We start from the raw sequence: 16,856 nt of genomic DNA on the forward strand, positions 1-16,856 counted from the left end.
GTGGTTTTAAAATCTAAATAGATTTCCAATGTGTTCCTTTTTAACTTGAAGTGAGATCAAACTTCAAATAAGTGCAACTAATAATGGAGTTAACCGAATTCTTAATGTTGTACATAAAAACTTAATTGTTTTAAACAAAACATAAAGCACCATAAAACTCCCACTAAAACCAAATATCACACCAACATGTGTAGTATGCTCATGAAAGACCTAGGGAGGTAATCCCTTTATGAGCGGATCCGCTTTCATGGAGTTTGTTCATATGTGCTATATATATTTCCATTTGGCACTATATATCAGCCATATTCCATGCTACAAATTATGTTGCCATTATGGAAGAAGCTACCTAAGTCTATTCCATGAAATGGCTCATCATGCTAAAATGTAAAAGTATCTTGATATGGATCAGTAACCATTTTGGCATCTAATAAATCATATTCTTAATAAATATGATCTCCAAAACATCTGAATTTCCTATAGTTGAGCATATGGCCTTTTGTTATATATAGATATATCAAAATCCATTTCTTATGATCCAAACTTGAGTTGCGTAGATATCTGCCCAAGACCAGAAATATAAATTTACTCCCACTTAATTTGTGATACACAAAATCATCTATTGTATTTACCTCAAAACCAAAAGAGATAATAAATTGATGAAAAATGTGGTACCACGTATAGGATATACAAAGTTGAGGTTGTTGAGTTTGTGTATTATGAATAGGAGATTGAATAACATTGTTGATCACTGATTCATAATCTGCATACTACCGAAAGCATTAATAGGAATCAAGATTGATTCCTCCTTAAGGCCAATGTTTTAACCTTGTTTCTCCCCAAAACTCAACATCCTCAAAGAATGTTGCTTTATCCAAAATGAATGGTCAATATCCATGTAATTGAGAACTAACATAATGTCCTCATTGCATTCCTTAAAGTTAATCTCATTGAGTAAGAATCATAAATGTGATCAATGTTAACAGGTATAATGCCATAATTCAAATTTCTGTTTTGAGAATATAGGCAAATCTACTTTTATACTCATTAATCCATACACCATAATCAATAATTTCAATTTATGACATCTTTACAAGGTATCAACACAACATTAATATCAAGTCTTTGGACAGTAATACTAACTTGCAAGAGATATCCTTATTTTAGAGATAAACATTGACAATAAATCATGTCAATTAACAAGCCCCTCTTTGGATTGACTTATTAATCACATGGAACAAAAAAAAATCATCACATGTTTATCACCACATATATGTTTATTCGACAAAACATCAGTCTACCTTTGTGTCGGCTAATACCCGCATTAATAAACACATAAACTATAAATTTTGATAATAAAAATTGATAATATATCATGTCAATTAATAAGCCCCTCTTTGGATTAACTTATTAATGACATATAACCTAAAAATTTTCGCATATTTATCATCAAACATATATTTATACGATCAGATATTAACCTACCTTTGGGTAATATTATATATAGTATTAATCCTTAAAAGGATGATGAACAGGAGACTTTTGTTTTCTCATTTTTGACATGGAAGTTTACACGAGGTACTTCTATTTCTCCTTCTTCACGGCCATATGTTTTCCGATTATTATCCTTTCTTCTGTTTTAATTGTGCCGCCCTTCTCCTCCAATAGGACTCTCCACCGCCGTTGACTACTGTTCCTCATGCTTATCGGGTATCTTCGCTTGATAGCTCCTCCGCTCTATTCCATTGTTGCATTCCAATCGAATGGTGAGGTCGACTTCTACTACTCCTTCTCATTATTTCAGTTTCTTCCAATTTCGTTTGTTCACCATATGGTTGAATCAGTCGAATCACCATCGTTTCTTCCACTTCTTCATGCCTGTAGGTATACATATCCACAATATTCTGTCGACTTCTGCCACCGGAAGCAAACCACCGGTCACGAAAACATCTTCACCACCCCTTTATCCAATACAACATCGGCTCCTCGAACCTCATCCATCTTGAAGCGCAAACAAGCGGCCTGCCACGCCTGTAATTCCTGTTGATGTGTACGCCTTCCACCGATGTCTCGTGAGACAAGGACCGTGACTTTTCCTCCCTGACGGCGTTTTCTCAACTACATCAGGTGTATATCATGTTTTATTTGGGTGTTATCACTTCAAAAATCTACTATCATGTTTTATTGGGTTGTTATCGCCTCCAAAAACTACCTATTTAATTCTAATTTTCTTCTTTATGGATAATTCTTTAGTTGAGCAGCCCAGGTGTTTGATGAAATGCCTGACTCAACACAGATTGAGGCTTCGTCACTCACCCACCGCCTCTCCCATCCAATAATGTGTTGCTACCGCCACCGCCACCGCCTCTCGCATCCAATCACTTACCATTACCATTTATTATCTTTATCCCATGGAGAAGAATCCAACCATACATCACGTTCGAGACGCTGAAGGACGGAGAAGTAATATCGGTGGCGGCGGTTGCCTTTGTGGAGAACCGAACAGACCGATAAAGTCTCCTTTAGCGACGTCGCTGCACGACTTTTTTCTATTTTCTTAGCTTTCTCTGAATTTCTAACCATAACCAAATCTTAGTCCTAATTTTTGGCGGAAATCATGACCAATCCGAGCCCTGATTTTACACTCCACTGATCTGTATTACTTTTCCATCTGAATTTTTTTTACTTGCTGCCCTTTTTCCGTTACAGGTCTTCTAACTGGAATTGCAGCGATGGATAGGGCTTCATCACCTTCGGTGGCGATGGTACACCTCAACCAGGTATATACGTGATTGGGTTTCCAGTTATAGCATTTCTTTCAACTTTATTGTCTCACTCTGGGTTGTTTTTCAATACTAATGAAAACAGGGGATGCGAATGATGTTCTCACTGCCAAGAAGAAGTTGTTTAATCAACACGATACTAAACTCATCAATTTAACATTTTTTTGTGCAAGTGGCTGAGGTTTTCAGGTAACACAAGGTAAAGTGTGACCTGACAGAAAAACATGACTTACCGTGTACCTAAAAGACTTGAGGGGGTCCAACCTTCCAAGACTTTGTCATCTTGTAATTTCATTCTAATGTAGGGTTTATAAGATGATAATGAAAATGGAAAATGTGCCTTTCCTTCAGTATTTAAAGCTGATGGTGTTAAAAATCGTGAAGGTAAATAATTTTTTTAAATTGATGGAAGGATTTTAGAAAGGTAATTTGGTAAATAAGATGAGCTATTGAACAGAGATGTTAATGAATGTAAAGAGTAAAAAGCGTGTAAATGTCTAGAATGCAGTTGGAAGCATACATGAGGAAGGTATGAGTGTAGTTGTATCGGTGATCTTGCTTATATGAGATACCATGATACTTGCATTAATATGTTTTCTATTTCTTAATTTTTTTATTTGACTATTTATTTATTTATTTATTTATTATAAATGATGGCAGGTAAGACAGTTGGCAAAGGTAAATCTTCATGGGTGCCATATGGATTATTTTCTTGAGGTTAGCAACGGCTGGAGGTAGAGCATATCTCGTATATAAGTATAGATGGAGGGTAAGTTGGTCCTTTGACTTATTTATTTTCCAAGATGGTAAAAAATAAAAGTATAATGGTTTAGCTGAATGAATAATGATGTATGTCCGGTTAAACTCTTATATACATAAAGTTTGTTTCTTTCTTAAACTGGTCAAATCTTGTGAAGGAGAGTAAACGACAATTTCTGTGTTTTATACTTAATTGCTTCAATGATCTTATATCACATGGTTTGATATTCACTTTCTGGGAAAGGATTTCGCTTAGTTTGTATATAATTGTTTCTTGAACCTGAATTAGAGCACGATCTCTTATAGTTACTTGAACGTTTTTGTTGCATCCATGAAATTTATATCCTTATGATATAATAAAAAAGGTTAAAAAGGAAAACTGTTTGAAACTTTTATAGTTTGTTTGGAAAAAAACATAAAGTATAAAAAATTAAACCACAGATTTGCCCAAAATATAGCGGTTTTTGTGTAATTTCCCTTTTTTTTTTTTTTTTTTTTAAAGGTATTAACTAATTTTTATTTTGCAGGCTGATATGAATCTAGGACCATCGATCATCAAACTCAGTCAATTCCATTCCACTATACCATACGTTAATTTTGGGTATTGCTTTGATTTGGATTTTGGTTCGCATTTTTATTGAAAGGTTCCTGATTTTCTTCTTTTTTCCTTCTGATTTTGCATGTAAAAGCTCTATGACGATTTATATAAGATCTATAATATTGTTTTTATTTTATTTTTTATTTTTTCTGTTCATAACATGAAGCTCGGTCCAAATGGGGGGTTTATGGTTGTCTGTGGTGACAACGTTCCATTTGTTGGTTCTACGGAAGCCACTTGAATTACCTCTAAGAGGCATTTTCGTTTTTTTGACAATGAAGCTCTTCATCTAGGTAGTGCCACTAAGATCCTTAAGTTTTTAAGTTCCTATTTATCTTTCTTTACAGTTTTTTTTTTTTTTTGAAGGATTTACCACAGATCTTCGCTCATTGATTGAAGTTACGGGTTGTTGTAATTAATATAGGTCAATGATGGCACTGATCTCGATCTGCCTCTTTATGCTACCACTTCTTTAGTTTCACTAGAAAATTTTGCATATTTTACTCCAGTTTTCTTAATGAGTTTGTGTTATCTCATGATTTCTTTAATGGTATTTTATGTATAGGTTTTGCTATGTTGAATTTATTAGTTCAGAAATCTCAAGGAAGAGATGATGGTGAAATTATCCAAGTTTAAAGCCTGAACAATCAGCTTAAAGGTACATCTTCCATTCAGATCACTTTATCAAGAGATAAAAAAATGAAAAAAAAAACTGATTTTTTCTTTTTGGTTAACTTATGTTTCATGTATTGATATATAAGGTCTTTCTTGTGTTAATTGGTTGGTTTTGCGAACATTGTTCTTAAAATTTCTTAGTATTCGGCTGACTAGCAACGGTATTTTGTGTTTTTTAGGGTTCGGTAGAATTGTTTTATTCTTATGATGTTTATCTTTGCATTTGCATTTTATGGGATCTCATCACATCCTTAATTACTTTATGTGGTTGTAGGTGTAACCGTGTAAGATAATATGTCTACCTTAATTTTTGTTTCATAATCGTGATTTTTTCAATTATTTTTTAATGCAGGAAAAAGTTACTGATGTTGGTGGCTAGATTGAGCTACCCATGATACCAAGAAATTCCTTAAAGTGAGTTTTGTTCATCTGTTTTTCTCACAGTTAATTATGCTTCTCTTGTGAGTTTTTTTTTTTTTTTTTTTTTTAAACGGATGGTAATGTTAAAGCTAGATTGAGCTACCCATGATACCAAGAAATTCCTTAAAGTGAGTTTTGTTCATCTGTTTTTCTCACAGTTAATTATGCTTCTCTTGTGAGTTTTTTTTTTTTTTTTTTTTTTTTTTTTTTTTTTTTTTTTTTTTTTTAACGGATGGTAATGTTAAAGCTCATGCCCCTCTCATGAGTTAATGTATTCTATCTTATTTTTCAGCACTTGTCAGCTTTAACACCAAAAAAAAGTGAGATTGTGTTTCTGGGTATTAATTGCTTCCTTTCCTTTGTCATATTAAGCATTTTTAAATCTCACATCTACAAATTTGTGAATAATAAACATTGGCCTAAACTAAATATAGTTGTTTGATTTTCAATTCATGATCCTTCTGGTGGTAGGTCGGCTGAAAAGGATGTAGATCCAGCACAATTCTCGAGAGAACTTATTAGAAAAGCTTCATCTTTAGTTGAGGCTGAGGAGGTATCATCATTTTATTATAATATTTAGTCGTACAAATGATATGCTTCTTTTCTTTTTATGATTTCTTAATATCTAATAAACACAGTCGTTACTTTCACCTTGTAATTTGCAGTGTTATCCCAATTAATTTGATTCATTTTCATCTTCATTTGATGGAAAATATTATTTCACTTGGAAATGTTGAAGTTAAATCTGAAGGATCAAGACTCAAATTACTTCACTTCGGTTTGATGTTCTCTGTTTTGGGCTATTTTATATGCTAAATTGCCAAAATAATGTGGTGATCATATCATGGAATTGTTTGATAAGAACATATGCATAAAATTTTAAATAGAATATAAAAAAGTTAATTTTGCATATCATTATATTGCTACTACCATTTGTTGAAATTTTGGCCCTGGAACAATACACATGAAATATAAGTTATAATTTTAGGTAAAAAAAAAGTGACAGATTAAGACGTAACTCTCTTCCGCATAGCAAGGAGAATATGTTGGAAAGGTGTCAAATTTTTGTTACATACTTATACTTTTACGAAGCTGATGATATTACACCAAGGTAATAAATTATAGCTTAATTTTTTTTTTTTTATCATTATATTCATGATGTACACGGATAAGTCTTATTTAGAGAGCAGTTAGTGGAGTCTATATCAACAAAAGAGTGTTGAAGTGGAGTTAAGAAGCAATCCAGACCATCGACATGTTTGTTCTTATTTGCTCCTATGGTCGTATTATTGCTCTTATGCATCATTTCAATTACATTATACAATATTCTTCATTAGAATACTCACATTTATAAGGCATTATCTCCGGTTCACATGTATAGATACCTCAAAAACAAACCCAAATCGGATGTTGGAATTTTTTTTAACGGGGCATCTTATTATGCATCACAGGTAAGCGTTTTTTTATATAAATACAACATTGGTCTTATTTTGTATAAATTTTAGATTTTTAATATAAAATTTTCATTTTTTGTTACTTTTATTTCCAGGGTCGGAAGCTATGTTTGCTGTTCTTGGACACTTTTCTTAGTTGCCTATCCAGGTTTGCTGATCTTGATTTATTTTTAAGTGTTAATGTTAGAAAAATAGCAATGTACTTTTATAAGTTTATTAAGGAAATATCTATTTTTTTCAAATAGCTTTTACATCCTTTACTTTTTGAAGTTAATACTTGCTGCTGATCAAGAAAATCAAAAAAGATATAAAAAACCTTCCCGAAGACAAACATCCATACATTTAATATGTTTCTTTGTCTTATAACCTTTTGATATTTTGTTGTGTTTAAGTATTTTGTTTCATCTTTTGATATTTTGCTGTCTTCAAAGTATTTTGTTTCGTGATTCCATATGTAAGACATCTCCAAAAACCTATGTATGTTAACTGTTTATCAATATAATGCTAGTTCGTATTAATAAACACAAACCATACAATTTAAGTTCTTTATAAATTAATTTTCACAAAAGATATCACTTTAGCGATGTATTGTATCAATTAATTTACTCTGAAAATAAATAAACATGTCAAAATTGTAATTTATTGACAACCTGAAATATTTGTCAAAGTGTGACATTGTGTATAAGGCATATCTTTAGGTGGAACACAATTCACATAAGCAAATATCATAACCAAATTGATTAAAAATCACAGAGGTTACTTGGGTAACAATATTATATAAATCACAATATATATATATATATATATATATATATATATATATATATATATATATATATATATATATATATATATATATATATATATATGCCAAAAGGTTCAAGAATTTCATAAAAAATATGATGAAATTTATAAGAAGAAAAAAAATAGCAATGATATTTCAACCGATAACTAAATAATAGCAACAATCAACATTATCAATAATACGAAAATTTTCTATAACAAAAATATCGACAGTACATACAAAAAAATTGGTTTTATCATGCTCAAGATTTACATTTATCCAAAAAAAAAAGAATTGAGTTTTATTGCCCACAAATTTAAAAAATATATTGTGAGTATCTAAAATTTTTAGATACATTATAAAACTCATTTATATGGTGACTATTGCCTTTGGTTTCTTTATTAGACTTTAATAATCATAAAACCTTTTAATCAAATAAAACCACGAAGGCACAAACCTTTGACATTATTACTGAAACTTCAGAAGTGAAGTAGTCAAGTAAACCTTAATTTTTTTTTTTTTTTAAATCTCATTTAACCCCTTTACAGCAATGCTACACGACAATAATAACAAAATAAACAAAAATATGGGTCTCGTACCCTTAAATGGGTATAGCCGAATAGGGTGGCTAGTATTGTTACCTGATATACTTTACACACAAATTATATTGTTTTAATAATATTCATATTTTCGATTCATTTGTAGAAGGTAAGGATAAGACTTAAATCCAACTATGAATCAAAAAATATATATTAAACTAATAGTAGCATGAATAACTTTTGTGTAATAGCTAATACCCAATAGCTAATCTTGTGTATTCAAAGTCACGTTAAAAAAAAAAAAAAAAAAAAAAAAAAAAAAAAAAAAAAAAAACCAACCGAAAGTTGCTTTGGGAAGAAAACCCCTTCCTCACATGTATACATTCATACATACGGATACTGAATCCGAAAGAAAACAAGAGTCATCTTACTGATTCTTTCCCTCTTTCCTTGTCAAGAAAACTTATTTGTAATGAAACCAATAATAATAATAATAATAATAAGTAATCTTGACGATACGAAGAAATAGTAAGAGATATAGGTATCTTCAATTATGAAAATAATTTAAGGATTTAAAAAAAAATTATCACTGATCTCAAACCAATCAAATAACCATATCTTCTAGTAAAAGATTCGAGTAAGCTCTGATACCAATTGTTGGTTATTTTCATAACCAAAATGTAAAACGCGGAAATATAATATGAAGATCTTTAATCTCGAATCTAATTAAAAGAAAACTTAAACATGAAAGAATGATTACATACCTTTTCCATTGAGATTTTCGGATCTAGAGACTAGGAAGAGCTTTCCAGTTGATCTCAAGAATTCTCTCTAAAATCCCTCAGCAATAAACCATACGAATTTCTTAGTGTATTTTCGTGTGTTTTGATTTGCTCTTCATCACATGTATTTATAGATGGATATAAACCCTAATGTGAGAGATGGAAGGGATCTTGAATCAAACCGAGAACTCAACCCACATGGTAAGTAATATTCTATAAATCGATCCATCAACAATTTATATTTTTACCATAATAAATTGATTTCATGATAACATTACATATATATATGAAGTGGTTCCATAATTATCTAACAATTAATAATAAGAAAATGAAAACAATCATGTCATGTAGAGGATTTGAGATTTATTGATCTCCTATGAGTCCGAAACAGGCAGGAGACCTTACTTTTTTTTTGGGGGAAAGAAAGAACGAAGAGTTGCTTGAAGACGCTATCATAGTTTATTTGAGTAAATTACAAAACTAGCCCCTAAACTATCAACCAACTTGCAGTTCTGGTCAAGTAAATTTTATCATTCACTCTTTATCCCAATAAAAATAGTTTCACATCATTTGAGCCCAAATGGTCCGAAACAGGCAGGAGACCTTACTTTTTTTGGGGGAAAGAAAGAACAAAGAGTTGCTTGAAGACGCCCTGTCATAGTTTATTTGAGTAAATTACAAAACTAGCCCCTAAACTATCAACCAACTTGCAGTTCTGATCAAGTAAATTTTATCATTTTCACTCTTTATCCCAATAAAAATAGTTTCACATCATTTGAGCCCAAATGCCAAATAAGTGGGCTTCTCTTAACACCATCTCTAATCCTACGCCGTCTTTTACATAAAAATGGTATAGAAATAACTAAATTATGAACCGCGTTAAATGCGGGAAACGCATAAATAAAATATAAATGTATATAGGTATTGCAGAATAATTATGAAAAAATCACAGTTATTGATATTATTGGAATGTGTATAAAATACACTGAGGTTGGTAAATATATATAGTCGTTGAAGGACCTCTTTGTAGACAATATTTTTTGTTTTATTAGTTGAACGATCTTCATCGCCATAAAGTACCTTCAAACCTTTTTTACTTGTGACACCGGAAACAGCTACATATAGTTAACCATGCGCAAAACGGGTCTACGCAAGTATAATCCAACGTTTGACAATGTACTTTCAAAATACATTATTATTTTATGGTTATATTACGAAATAAAATTGTTTATTTTAAAAAATAACAGCTTAGCTTATTTATGTTTATTTGAGCCCAAATGCCAAATAAGTGGGCTTCTCTTAACACCATCTCTAATCCTAAGCCGTCCTTTACATAAAAATGGTATAGAAATAATATGTGTTACTTTATTTATCTCCTATTTGTTTGAAAAAAGAATCATGGTTTTTTTCTTTCTCATAATTTCTCTTATAAATTTAATTCGTCTTAAAAAAGAATCGATAGTTCTTTTTTTCTCATAATTTTCCTATAAATTTATAACTAAAACAAACCATATTATCAAATCATATGATAGTAACTACTTACGGTTAACAAATTGATAATATTAGCAATTACAAATTACTAGTAAAACTAAATCTAATAAAAAAGAAAATTAATTTACTTGATTAATAGGTGTAGAAGGAGGCAGAAGCAAAAATAAGAAACCGATCTTCAAAGCCGTCGTTTATTTAAAAAAAGATATGTAATTTATGTCTTTGTGGCTAGTGGCTAGGTTTAATATTGAATTCTTATTATACCAATTAACTTAAAATTAGGGTATTAGTTAGGCTTTTACTCCATATGTTTCTAATCAACTGCGACCAACATGCTCGTATCTAGAAAAAACCCATATATCATATCATAAATATTAAAGGAGGCTAACAGACATTATATTTTATATTATTATATGAACTTTTAAATATTACATGATGGGCTTACTATATGTATTCTATCATAATAATATTTGCATTGGAGGGGGCTACTCCATTCCCTCCGCCACTGCCTAAGGGTAACCAAATAAATACGTGCCAAAAAATAGAAATAAAAAATAAATTTAAGAGCATAATGCAGACAAAGGGAGTAGATTTAGTTGAAGCATCTCTAGTGTAAGCACAGGAAGAGATGCCATTTCAGTCTGATAAAGAAAAGGTGACGGAGATATAATGAATTATACTATAATTAAGGTAGAGATTTTATATATATTCATTTATCAGCATCACCAACTCCCCCAACAAATGAAGCTTTAATTAGTATACTAGCCTCCAAATGGAGCAATCTCCATATTTCATTCCTACTTACTACTTGTTCTTAATCCTTTTCTCTTCATTTTTGCATCTTATCAACCGCCGGCTAAATGGTAGCCTGACACTCAAGCTTGCCTCAACCACATAAAGTTAAAAAAATCTCATACCCTCTCTTTTTTCTCATATATAACATGGAACAAGAAAACATCAATAATACCAACGATCTAATCTTTCAAAATATACATGGGTGACTATTCTGTGCAGCCATTCGCAGATCCAGACAACAAGGGTGAAAGTGCTAGCAGACTAAAAATGAAAACTACTGGATCAAAAATAGCTACTCAAAGAAGACGACCAGTACTCTCTCTTATGGGTAGAAAGATAAAAGCCAAACAGAAGCAGCATGCAGTGAACAGAACAGATAATCAAGTAGAATCCATTAGCCAGCTGGATAATATCTGTTACGAAACAAAAGGTCAAATGCTTATGAATACTACAAGTCTCAGTAACAAGTATCAGCCAAAACTCTTTCAGGAGATTGTGGGGCATACTGTTGTTGTCAAGACGCTGTCTAACGCCATTCAGAAGAAAAAGATTGCTCCACTTTATCTTTTCTATGGTCCCAACGGGACAGGGAAGACATCCACCGCTAGAGTATTTGCAATGGCTTTGAACTGCGAATCAACTTTTCATAACACAAAACCTTGTTGCAGTTGCAAAGGCTGTTCAAGAAGCCTCTACACCATGGACCTCTGTTCTGCAAATTGTATTTCCGGCTTTGAAAAAATTAAAACACTCCTCCACAACACCTCATTTAATCAGGCGATTCCAGGGTTGAAGGTTTTTATCATTGAGGAATGTCACTTGTTAACTGTGGATGCATGGAATGAGTTAATGAGATTAGTAGAGAGCCCGTATGCTACTAATCTGGTGTTTCTGCTCATAACTACACATGCACATTCCTTCACCGGAAATATCTCATCAAGATGTCAGAAGTTTTACTTCAGAAAGCTTCACGATGAGGAAGTTGCCGAAAAGCTGTCAAGAATTCTTGTCCATGAACGTATGGGGATCGAGAAAGAAGCATTGAAGCTCATAGTTGCTAAATCAGAAGGATCTTTGAGAGGCGCTGAAAATATATTGGATCAATTGGCCTTGTTGGGGACGAGCATCAATACCTCAATCGCCCAACAGCTGGTATGTACATGTGTGTGTGTGAATATATATATATATATATATATATATATATATATATATATATATATATATATATATATATATATATATAAGATCGGAACAGTTAATATATGTCTATAACAGTTGGGTCTGATCCCTGAAAGCAAGCTGCTAGAGTTGCTAGCTGTGGCGGTTTCAGGCAACACCATGAACGCAATAAGATATGCCAAGAAGCTGAGTGAAAGTGTTGAACCAGCATCCTTTGTATCTCAACTAGCAAATCTCATCACCAACATTCTCTCCGGAAGTCAAGTTCTGGATTCATCATCTTCACCCTCACAAAGAAGTAGATCGCAACTCAGTAAGACAAGTGTCTTATCTTTCTAATTGCCTATATATTCTACTTGCAATTTTTGATGCTCAGTTGTCATCTGCAGGCAAAACTCAATCAGCAAGATTGTGCTACATCTTGAAGTTACTAGTTGAAACAGAAAGGAAACTCCGGTCTTCAAATCACCAGACTTCATCTATAATTGCAACTTTTCTAGATATCGCTTCCTTGAAGAAAGCCTCAAAAAGCAGAATTCCTAAGCGTTCGTCATATTCCACAGAAATAAGACGTAATTAATATTAGCTCATATATTACGTACACTGATGGTTCATGACTATATATGTATATAGACATAATTGTAGCTGGTATGCATTCAGGTGAACCACACACATCTGTCGAACACCAAAGACATGACGAGGGAAAATCTAGTAGGGGAAGCTTAAGCGACATGGAAAAGCTATGGAAAGATGTGCTGAAGGAAGTAGAAAACTCGCACACACAAAAATTCCTACAAGACCAAGCAAAACTAGCTTTATTGTGTATCTCGAGGAGTAATGCAAATCTTGTATACTATAGTACTGTTTATAATCAATGTATTTCATACTTGTTGCTAAACAGGATTTGATTTCTAACATTACTGACAGTCAACGCTATCGTACATTTGACTTTTACGAATCAAGACGACAAGACGGCGGCAGAAATTTCAGAAGAAAGTATATCAAAAGCACTTGAAGTTGCTATGGGATGTCCAGTTAGTCTCCGTATGAGCCTGGAACAAGATGGTAAAAGCAGAACAATGAGTGGAAGCTTTCCTTTGGCATTCAACTACTTAGATTCAAACAAGAACGAAGGGCAGTCAGAGGGCTTCAGACTCACAAAATCGAAATCCTGCTCAACCTCTCAACGACCGCATAGATATTCATCAAAAGGAAGAGACCGAAACACAGGTCAACTCCAAAGTTTGACCAACATGCTTGAAAATCCAACTGCCGAATACAGTCTAACTACTAAAGATCCCGGAAGAACAAAGTTAGTACACCCAGGAGATTCCAAATATGCAACACAAACCACGAGACCCAACAGGTCCAGACACAGATGGCTGTCTTTATCTTCTATCCCACAGAGCGATGCAAGTGTTGAGCCCTATAGTCAAGATGTAATATATGAAAAGTCAAACAAAGATGGAGAGGATGGAGTGAAGAAGAGTTCCAAAGATCGCCGTTTCCGAGAACCATCTGCAGATCAACTGTAAGTTTTAAATACGAACATATATTTAATCTATGGATCTTTGCTTGAATTACGACGAGTACTTGAATTGAGGATAAGATAAGATTATTTTGTTGTCTGTGCAGAAAATCAAATCTGGCAAGGAGTAGCGTTGACATATGTTGTTGAAGGCATGAAAAAGTCCAACTTTTGTTATCCAAAAAAAAAAAAAAAAAAAACAGCGCACCTATGCTTCGAGTTAGTTTGGTATTTTGGAACTAAAAGAGTGGAATATTCACATATGTATAAATTATGTATTTGACGAATTCCAACGAACATACGTTGCAGACGCTTGATCGGTTTTGCGTTTGTTGGAACTTGGAACATTGTTTAAATATTCGATACTAACGAGTGTTCATTATACTAAACCTTAATGGGTTTTTTTTTCAAGAATTTTGAAATTGTTTTCCTTAAAAAAAAAAGTTCAAAATTTTGATTAGACCTTAAAATTTTCATGGAATTGGAACATTACACCATTAGTATCGAAAACTGTTCATATTAAGACCCCTTAAATTTATGGTTTTTTATTTTTGTTTTTATTTTACACATACGTTGGAAATTTAGGCATGCATTATACTTATACATCTAAGTTTTTGATAAATAATCCCAACATTACAAATTGTTCAAGATCAAGGAGATGTACGTCAAGGTTAAGGCAATGTATTTTGAAAAGTTAGCCCAAATGAGTAAAAGTTTCAAAGTATAATACTGAAATCAAAGAAAATGAGAATATGATGCGATAACAAACAAATCAATGAATGTAGGTTCCAAAGACCAAAAATGATATGGAACTTTGAAATAAAGATGCCAATCTTTCCCGTTTAACTTATTTGGCCACTAAGCTCTTATATATTGTGATTAAGCCATTATAATTTATTTACTGTTTAAATGGGTAAAGTGCAAAAAATACGAGGTTCCACCAGAGAAAAAAAAAGGAAACTATGAAGTAATGGTTGAGGAAGAGTACAAAAATGGTAAAACCAGAAAAATGGATTAGGGAGGAGGGAGTCCTTCTCTTCCAACCCACTGAACCCAATGAATCCACTGCCACATCAATTTTTCTCTTTGATTTTTCTTCATATTTCCCAACCCACCACACATATAAATCATATCTTTCTCAACCCACTCAATTAAAAAAAATACAAAATAATCAAGGTAAAATCTTAATTAGCAATAAAGTTATCGTCAGTACCACTCTCTCTTTAGCCGGTTGTTTAATTGGTTTCACGAACCCACTTCATTCTCTCTCTACTTTCTCTTTCTCATTTTCTCTTGTACTGTGTGTTTTAAGATTTGTACTTTAGTTGTTTAGTATTTTTTTAATTGAGTGGATTGAGAAAGATAAGATTTCCGTAGGTTGTGGATTGGGAAAGATGAGAAAAAAAATGAAAGAGAAAAGCTGATGTGGCAGTGAGTTCAGTGGGAACGACTCCCTCCTCCCTTATGAATGCATAAAGTATTCATATTGTCACTTAACCTACCAAGACATATGTTATATATCTAGTAACAATTCTTATCCTACCTGATAAGTAAGGACATTCCGTTTTTTGAAATTTTAATCCATAAATTAAACTCTCAGATATCAAGTAAACGAAAAAAAATTGTTACCATACTAGATACGAAAAAGCAAACACATTAAGATGTACAACTCAACTCAACTAAAATCAACAGTAATCAGATGTATCAACCATTAGCAACATCAATAGTCAGAAGCCAACAACTAAACCATTAAAATGAAGCTATTTGTTCATCACTCTAGAAAATAGAATCTTCATTCCCAACATAAACAAAATATCAAGCTTCTTGGCAACAGGTGCTTGTGATCAGCCAGATATAGTTCAATAACTAAACAAGAATTATAATTTTATCTTGTATAATATCTCAAAAGTTACCGTAATTGATCACAGTCACACTTACACACAGACAAATCACATACGTACAAAGCCACATACATACGCACACACGATTATAAAAAAGATCTAGCAAAAGATTGGAAACGTTGTCTTAATACTAAATAGAAACCAAAATGTTCAAAAAAATCATAATGTCAAGATTGTTCAACATTAAAATAATGAGATCTTTATGTTATTTACTACACTAAATGAAAATTTCCATCACAAGAAGATAACAAAAGTAAGGTGCTAAAAACACAATAAAAAAATGTGTTACTATTTCTTGCATAAAGCCCTTTGAAAAAAATATATATTGATCAAGATTTTCTGATACAAAGTGTATGTTTGTATAACTGTGTGTGGAAAAAATAAGAAGTATGTTTTTCAAACATACACTTTGTATCAGAAAATCTTGGTCAATATATATATATATATATATATATATATATATATATATATATATATATATATATATATATATATATATATATATATATATCAGAAAAAATAAGAAGTATGTTTTTCAAACATACACTTTGTATCAGAAAATCTTGGTCAATATATATATATATATATATATATATATATATATATATATATATATATATATATATATATATATATATATATATATATTCAAAGGGCTTTATGCAAGAAATAGTAACACACTTTTTTGTTGTGTTTTTAGCACCCTACTTTTGTTATCTTCTTGTGATAGAGGGTGAAAATTTTCATTTAGTGTAGTAAATATGTAACGCCCGTAGATCCGGGCTAGTCAATTAGAGACGTTAAACATCAAAAATAACTTTTTGATGGAAGATTATTTTGAAGGAATAATCTTAATTAAGTTATAGAATATGTTACAAGGTTTCCGTGCATATAAAGAACGCCGAAATCTGTCACACCCCCAAACCAGAACGGCGGAAACGTTCGGGGGCGGAGGACATCATGTTCAATATCATAACAGTTCATAGAAAGGAAAGTACACACCACCATATATAGTAATTTTGCAAGATGTTTACATACTTGTATTCATTACATGTTCAAAAGATAAATACATAAACATCATTCAAAAGAAGTAATTAACACCAGCGCGTTAATCCCAAAAGTTGATTCCCAACCTGCTTAGCGATTTCCTGAGAATACAAGTTATTTCAAA

At 32.0% G+C, this 16,856-nt stretch overlaps 1 protein-coding gene and 1 long non-coding RNA gene across 18 annotated transcripts; both read left to right on the plus strand.

The window, feature by feature from the left end:
- Window positions 1-1,530: 1,530 nt before the first annotated feature.
- Window positions 1,531-7,188, plus strand: LOC145030557 (uncharacterized). 17 transcript variants are annotated; one of them, XR_013676625.1, is made up of 14 exons: window positions 1,584-1,763; window positions 1,882-2,124; window positions 2,251-2,777; window positions 2,866-3,164; window positions 3,240-3,309; window positions 3,441-3,549; window positions 4,067-4,183; window positions 4,304-4,430; window positions 4,504-4,795; window positions 5,165-5,226; window positions 5,525-5,570; window positions 5,704-6,512; window positions 6,614-6,683; window positions 6,782-6,928. It is a non-coding gene; the product is annotated as an uncharacterized LOC145030557 (long non-coding RNA). The 17 variants fall into 17 exon arrangements; XR_013676620.1 differs by adding an exon at window positions 1,531-1,575 and having other exon boundaries at window positions 1,666-1,768; window positions 2,866-3,549; XR_013676617.1 differs by adding an exon at window positions 1,531-1,575 and having other exon boundaries at window positions 1,666-1,763; window positions 2,866-3,549.
- A 4,048-nt stretch (window positions 7,189-11,236) lies between these two features.
- LOC145030559 (protein STICHEL-like 4) lies at window positions 11,237-14,142 on the plus strand. The gene is made up of 6 exons (XM_078978912.1): window positions 11,237-12,229; window positions 12,353-12,569; window positions 12,646-12,828; window positions 12,917-13,090; window positions 13,184-13,787; window positions 13,892-14,142. The coding sequence occupies exons 1-6, from the start codon at window positions 11,276-11,278 to the stop codon at window positions 13,932-13,934; spliced, it is 2,175 nt and encodes a 724-aa protein (XP_078835038.1). The 5' UTR covers window positions 11,237-11,275; the 3' UTR covers window positions 13,935-14,142.
- Window positions 14,143-16,856: the final 2,714 nt, after the last annotated feature.

This window comes from Lactuca saligna, chromosome 2 (assembly GCF_052625555.1).
Source record: "Lactuca saligna cultivar CGN05327 chromosome 2, ASM5262555v1, whole genome shotgun sequence".
In the NCBI taxonomy this organism is placed as follows: Eukaryota; Viridiplantae; Streptophyta; class Magnoliopsida; order Asterales; family Asteraceae; genus Lactuca; species Lactuca saligna.

Bases quoted from the DNA above. Each gene is read 5' to 3' on its own strand.
- LOC145030559 (XM_078978912.1), top strand. From the start codon at position 11,276: ATGGGTGACTATTCTGTGCAGCCATTCGCAGATCCAGACAACAAGGGT. The intron at 12,230-12,352 runs GTATGTACATGT...TGTCTATAACAG, and splicing joins CCTCAATCGCCCAACAGCTG to TTGGGTCTGATCCCTGAAAG. The intron at 12,570-12,645 runs GTAAGACAAGTG...TGTCATCTGCAG, and splicing joins AAGAAGTAGATCGCAACTCA to GCAAAACTCAATCAGCAAGA.